The sequence below is a fragment of the Myodes glareolus genome, chromosome X, assembly GCF_982192425.1.
Source record: "Myodes glareolus chromosome X, mMyoGla1.1, whole genome shotgun sequence".
NCBI lineage: Eukaryota > Metazoa > Chordata > Mammalia > Rodentia > Cricetidae > Myodes > Myodes glareolus.
The window spans coordinates 48,923,677-48,930,397 of record NC_142053.1 but is presented as its reverse complement, the minus strand read 5'-3'; the positions used below and the strand labels follow the sequence as shown (position 1 = coordinate 48,930,397).

The window sequence follows — 6,721 nt, the reverse complement described above, 5'->3', positions numbered from 1 at the left end:
TATGGTTGCTACTGAGGGAACCAAAGAGATAAAACTGATAGCATTTACTGGGTGCCCAAGCGTTCCTCCTCATTTGACAGCGGCCCTCAACAACTAAATGAGAAAAGGCATCTCACCTTTACCCCAGTCTTCACCTCATCCTCTGATTTCATAAGTGAACAGAGAGGCCTGGCATTTTAAGGCTCTGTCCCTACCATGACATTCTCCGAGTAGAAAAATCTTTTGGCTGACCTCAGGTAGAGCAACAAACTGACCTCTACCTATGACTTCAAAACATGGGCAGAGTGCAGTTAAGAAATCAGCACAGTTCCAAGAAAAAGGCAAACATCATTCCATTTATTTGTCTCCTGATTCATCTTCTGCCAATACCCAGACTGAATGAATAGCAGGCAAAGAGGATGCAGGTCCCCAGACAAGCAGATTCTCAAGATGCCTTCTTTTGTTCCCTTCCCACCCCTTCCCGTCCCTTCCCTTCCCTTCACTTCACTTCCCTTCCCTTCCTTTCCCTTCCCTCCCCTCCCCTTCCCTCAAGGAGCTCCAGTATTGCTTGGATCTGGTGATGGTATCTCTGGAGAAGAAGCTGGAGGTCAGCCTCGCTCCCCTGGAGACTGGCTCATATGGCTACCTTCAAAAACTGGGGGACCAAAGGGCCCTGGGGGAGTGATTGCTTTATTGTCCATGGGCATCCCCTGCCCTGCTCTACTTCCTGAGGCCTTCAGCAATCAAGTCTTCCTAATCCCCTTCCGGGTCTTAGGAACCTCCTACTGTTGGCACAAGAGTAGCTCAGACAAGAACATGCCAGAGGCCTAGCCTTGCAAGCCCATCAGAAAAGCCAGGGTGTGCTAGACAGCTCGAGGACACTGGTTTTGGTCCAGAAAATCTGTGTCTGGAGACTCTGCTAATTGATGCCCTTGGAAACCTGCCAAGTGTAACTAGGATTGCTTCAGTTTGGACAGGTCATGGGTGGGTCAGGGGAATGAGCTGTGGCCTTGTCTGGTGTGGCCTCCGGTACCCTCGCACACCCTTCTGGCCCTATTTCATTGACCTCTTCCTCCATATTCTCCTCCTTGTCCTCCTCATCCTCCTCGCTGTCAGAATCCTCATACAAGTTGATGGTGGCCTGGACGGGGAAGTTCTGTAGTAGCATCTCCCCAGCACTGTACAGGTAGTCAAAGGAGCGGGATCTCGGCCAGAAGAGTCTGTGGGCAAAAGAGAAACAGGGTGTCTAACTTAGGCAACTCTCGGATGTAGGGAGACCAGTAGGGGCAAGAAGGAAGAAGACCCTTAGAGCTGGTTGCTAGCTTCAGGAAGGGTCTTAGAGGGAAAGGAAGAAGTAACGTTGACTCAGAATATTTGCAACTGTTACAAAATGGTTCCAGGAAGGAATGTCACCTTTGACAGACCTATAACTGTGGCAGAGGGTGAGCCACCTCAGCGTCTCTCAAGTCTAGCGCTGACATCACTAACCACTGCAGTCCTTCTTTTCCTATTAAGGAAGGATTCTGTGATTGCTCAGGGTCACAGGATTTTACCCTTAGGTCTCAGTGACAGGGAAGTCCTCCAGGGCAAGTCACTTTGGCCTCCTAAGTCTCATGGTCTCTTTCCTCCTGCGTCACGGCCTTGTCATGAGCAAGCACAGTGCTCGGGGCTGTTTGTCACATTCTGAACGCAAACACCAGAGACTTACCTGACAGGGTGATGGAACCCAGACTCGGCCCTGGCGACCTCAGCAGCTGTGGCTCCAGCAGCAGCCTGTCCAAAGCAAAAGCTAGTATGTGGCTAAAGTGCCTCTCCCCCATCAAGGGGCAGAGATCTGCCAGTTCGGACAATCTGCAAAAGACTCTAGGCATCTCTTGAGATCAGTCACCTCCCAGCCCAGTCCTGTAGCAATGGGTCTGTCTTAGATCTTGTTAAAACGTAAGCAGAAAGAGTCGCGGGGCTTGTTTTCTTCCCTGCCCCTGTTCCTGGGCCTGTTTGGAAGCTGTTCAGAGGACAGAGTTCTCTTAGAGGACAAAACATTCACGGAGCAGCATGGGAGAGCACGGGCGGGGGGGGGGGGGGGGGGGGGGGAGGCATGGGATCAAGAGACCCAGAGTCCAGCATCAGTGAGGAGTCCAGCCCAGGTCCCTTACCTGCTCTAAACTTTGCTCTCCCAATCTCGTTTGTCCTGGAAACCTTGACCCTGCCTTCCTCCCAGAGCTGTGGGGTCTCAAACTCACCGAGTCTACCAGTATCCTCACCTGCCTTCGTTGGTCATTGATGGAGGGCAGCCAGGGTCTCCAAAAACCTGTTTCTCTAGGGAAAACAGAAAAGATCAATTGGTAGAGATAAAGGCCTAAACGTAGGCTTCCTCTGGTCACAGAAGTGGCCTCCGAAAAGCTTAGCTCAAGCCATCTGCTCCAGAACACCTTTTGTCCCCTGACTACTGAATCAAGGCTGTGACAGATAGCCCTCGTCTCTACTCCAACAATGTCCTCAGCACCCCTATCCCACAGTTCTGTTATTGTCTGCTTGCGCCCCTTAGGCTGAATGATATATATGGGTATGTCTGAAACCTCAAGCCCTGCTATGATGCCCCGTACACAGGAGGGACTTAAAAGTTTGTTGAATACGAACGAACGTGAAATATGTGGAGGAGAGAACACCCGACGTATAGGGAGTATCTTGCTACCTACTTCCTGCACCAAGAGTACAGAGCAGAACTCTGCCATTTTCCTAGCTGGAGAAAAGACCCAGAATAGTCCTGGGCCTGATGCTTCTCCTCTAGATTTCTAGAGGCAAGGAAAAGGAAATAGGAAACTGTGGCATGCCCAGGACATGAGGCAGCACCCCAACCAAAGGCCTCTTTAGACTTTGTCCCTTTCACCTTATGTCACCTGCCACCATCTAGGTCCCAAAGTCCAGGTTGCACTAAGCCCAATTTCCATGGCAACTTCTCCTGTTCCCTCAGGGAATTGTAGACTAACCCATGAGGGTCAGGCTTCTTGGCTTTCTGCTTTGGCAACGTCCACTGTCTCTCAGCCTACTCCTGTCACCTGGAGTGATGAGTGAGGTAAAATGGTCCAGCCAAAGGTATAGAGGAAGGTCTGAGGCTCTTTGGTGTCTCCCTCTTCAAAGAGAACAGGGCCAACACCATCGCGGCCGTCTTACCTTCTCCCAGCTTCATCTCCCTAAGCCAAGCTCCACTTACCTTTCAGGCCCAGGAGCTTCTTGTCCACTGATTTGTGCCTGGACGGGGGCTTGGGCCGGAGCCAGGCCAGGGGGAGCAGCAGCAGAAGCAGCAGGGTCCATCCTTGGAACTCCAAGCCAGGCGACTGCGGACTCGTCCAGTTATCAGAACCTTCTGCAGTCGTTTGGCTTTTCCCCCAGAGACCCTTTTATAAGGCCCGCCTTGACTCATCAGTTATTCAGGCGGAGCAGGGGGTGGGGGAATGTGGGACGGTTGTGAAAATTTAGGGAGGGGGCTCGTGGAGAGAGAGAGCTACAGTTCTTGGGAGTGAAATCTCTCCCAGTTCAGTAAACAGGGTCCAGGTGAAGGTGAGGGGTCTGCTTAGCTCCAAGGCGGAAAGGAAAACAAAGAAGGGGCAAGTTTCACACCACTTGTGTGAATTCCCCAGGCAGTATCAAGACCCAAGGTGGGAGGGAGGGGCACGCTCATTAGCACCCAAAGGCACCCACCCAGGCTGGGCTGGGACAAGGGGCTGGGTACTTGGGCCTTTTAGCAAAGTTGGGTCCCAGTGAGAAAAGAAGGCTGCCAGCTCTAGGAAGAGTGAAGGACTCACCCGGAATTTCAGCTCAAATCCCAAGTAGCTTTGCCAGGTGGACCTGATACGGGGGTCACTGCCATGAAGCCTGCCACGTGGCTTCGGATAAAGAGGGGTTCTGGGTGGAGCAGGTCCAAACTCTTGCCGAGTGAACCTCAAGTCACCTTTCAATGCCTCCCCACACCCCTCCTCACTGCTCAGTTGACTTGCAAGAGTGCCTAAAGCCCCCTCTGGCCTCAGCAGAACGCTGTGTGGTGTGGGGAGCAGGCCCAGGGAGTTTGAAGGGCAGATTCCAAATGGCACAGCTCAGCTTCTGGTTTGGGAGCCCAGGTGCTGGAGACTGGGAGGGTTTCTGCCCAGCACTGTGCCCACAAAGGACCATCCCTGGCCTCAGTCCTCTCACGTGAGATGAGGCTGCTGGGCCAGTGGTCCCCAAGGACCTGCCAGCCTGAGCCCTCTGTGACAAGAGCTGGGGAATGAATAGTGACCCCAGCAAGCCAAAAGGTTTGAGCAGAGCGCTTGGTGTTCGCCACCTTTTGGGCCTTAGCCAAAAAGCTTCCAGTTACACCAACTGGCAGGCACGTTATGCTTAGAGGTTTCAAAAATATTCCTCCTGACCTCAGTGGCCGGCACCTGCCTAGATTTAGTGTCTTGGATGTTCATCACAGCCCGGTTTGTAATGTTCAAAAATTAGAAACAACCTCAGTGTCCAATTATAGGAAACCCGTTAGTTTTATTAATTGTGGTCAATCCTTGTAATCACAAGTCAAAATCAGGGTACCAGTGCAGCAAACTGGGAAAGGCAGATGCTAAAGAGTGTAACTAAGCTGGTTCAAGGGCTCCCTTTTCCAGCTCCCACCTCCAAGCACTCGGAATTCCAGCCACACTGTCATCTGTACAGAGAAAAAAAAAAGGTTCAGGACAGAGCTGAGGATACAGGCCTAGTCGTGGAGCATGGTCACAGCAGGGTTTGACCCCTACTCCGGAAAAGCAATGAAGAAAACAACTCCATATAAAGAAGATCGCCTTGGTGGAAGAATTTGAAAACAGCTAATGCGGTCAAGAGTGAAATGCGTAAGCTTCGAAAACGTCACTTAGGATGATCCCATTGTGATAAGGAAACCATCTGGAATCTGGAATGTACAGTATGCACAGAAAAAAAAAAACAGGCCAGGTAGAGGGAAAGATGCTGCAGCTGTCAGCTCAGGGAGTAAGAGAGCCAGGTGGGGTGTTCCTTTCTTCTTTTTGATGTTGTGATGTTTGGAAGCCATTTCCACAGCTGATCTGATATTGTTTGGCAAACAAAAAGTAAAAACAAAGACACGAAGTTGGGAGGGTGTGGATTGGGGGCGGATCTGGAAGGGGACGAGGGGCTGAAAAATGGGATGCATGGAATTCTCAATTAAAATTAAAAAAAAATGTTGGGGCGGGTGCTGGTGGTGCATGACTTTAATCCCAGCACTCTGGAGACAGAGGTGAGTGGATCTCTGTGAGGCCAGGTAGCGAGCCTGGTCTACAAGAGCTAGTTCCAGGACAGCCAGAGGCTGTTACACAGAGAAGCCCTGTCTCGGAAAAAGGAAGTGTGTGTGTGTGTGTGTGTGTGTGTGTGTGTGTGCATTTTGTTCACATAGTCCTTATATTTTAACTAATTTGTAAAATTGTACATATTTTTAAAAATATAAACAAAACGAAAGCATTTATCTGTGAAGCAGAGAAAACTCTTGGAGAGATGGCAGCCATTTTGAAATACCCGAGGTTTAGACTGAAGTGAATTCTACTTTTCTGTGCGACTTCCAAGGCCAAGCTAGAGAGAGACCCCAGGATGGCAGCTACAGGAAGACTCATTTTGGCTCAATCAAAGGAAAAGTTTCTAACGGCTCAACCACCTGAAGGCCTGGCACTGTACTTGCTGTCCACAAACAGAGGTTTATTTTATGAGATGCATGGAGTCCTCTGGGATGTGCTACTTCAGACTGGGGTAAGCACTCTGATGCTCAGCTTTGTTAAGTGGGAGCTGGATGCTGTATCCTCAAGGGGGGGGGGGTGCGGGGATCCTGTGGAAATTTGCTCAAAGGAGAGAGAAGGAACAAAACCAAAAGGACTGGGCTGAAAAGAGACAGCATGCAAAGTGAACAGAACCCAAGACATATTATCACACCCTAGAATCACAGTGACCTTTGACAATAAGCAGGAGGTTAGAGGGAAAGGGGGAGGATACAAATTTCTCTGGCGGTCCCAGGTCTCGCTCAACCCGACTTAGTCATATCACCCACCATGCCACCTTTGACCTTGTAATTGTATTCCACCAGCCACTTCCTTCTCACCAAAGCAGGCCTCACAGGATGCCTGTCTGCACTCAGCTTCCAGCTATGCGCCTGAATCTGCGGCAGCCTTCAGTCCTGTCTCCTCGACTCTTAGTTCTCCCTATACAACTGCTCCTGACTGTTGCCTCCTACGTTGTAGCTTAGCATCACCCAGCCATGGAGGAGATGAAGGCATTGTCCTCCATTGTGGGATAAAGGCCTGTTGCTAAGCCAAAATATCAGGGCCTGCCCATTCTCTCTAGTACCTAGTACATGGTCAAACAGATAGCAGGAAAGACCAGGATAAGCCAAACAAGGGAACTTCCAATAAAGGCAATTAAGATAACAACTAATTTCTCTATCAATTATAGTGTGCAAGGGTTATCCGTGACTGTTTCCCCAGACTTTTCCCAGAGGAGTTAGGCACATTCTCTGGGCCAGACACTTCGTTAGGCCCTGCTTGGCAAGAAGATGGGCTAGAATGAGGAAGGTGTTGTGGCTCCTGTCCCAAGGTGCTCACAGCTTAGAGGGTAGAGGAAGACAGACTTAATTAGCCTCTGCCAAACCGGAATCCCTCCACCAACCTCAGACAGGTTCCTCTGTCAAGGCCTCAGAGCAGCCTCCACGTTTCTCTGGGCCTCATTCCAAATTTCC

The 6,721-nt window shown here is 50.5% G+C and overlaps 1 protein-coding gene across 1 annotated transcript; it reads right to left on the bottom strand.

Moving 5' to 3' along the window:
* Window positions 1–517: 517 nt before the first annotated feature.
* Ripply1 (ripply transcriptional repressor 1) lies at window positions 518–3,306 on the bottom strand. The gene is made up of 4 exons (XM_085684649.2): window positions 3,191–3,306; window positions 2,220–2,295; window positions 1,688–1,752; window positions 518–1,199 (listed from the first exon to the last, which is right to left on the bottom strand). The coding sequence occupies exons 1-4, from the start codon at window positions 3,289–3,291 to the stop codon at window positions 944–946; spliced, it is 498 nt and encodes a 165-aa protein (XP_085540775.1). The 5' UTR covers window positions 3,292–3,306; the 3' UTR covers window positions 518–943.
* Between the last annotated feature and the right edge of the window lie 3,415 nt (window positions 3,307–6,721).

Excerpts from the sequence above, each read along its gene's own strand:
- Ripply1 (XM_085684649.2), bottom strand. The coding sequence starts at position 3,291 with ATGGACCCTGCTGCTTCTGCTGCTGCTCCCCCTGGCCTGGCTCCGGCC. Across the intron at positions 2,296-3,190 it reads GAAGCTCCTGGGCCTGAAAG|AGAAACAGGTTTTTGGAGAC; the intron begins GTAAGTGGAGCT and ends TGTTTTCCCTAG. Across the intron at positions 1,200-1,687 it reads GGGTTCCATCACCCTGTCAG|ACTCTTCTGGCCGAGATCCC; the intron begins GTAAGTCTCTGG and ends TTTTGCCCACAG.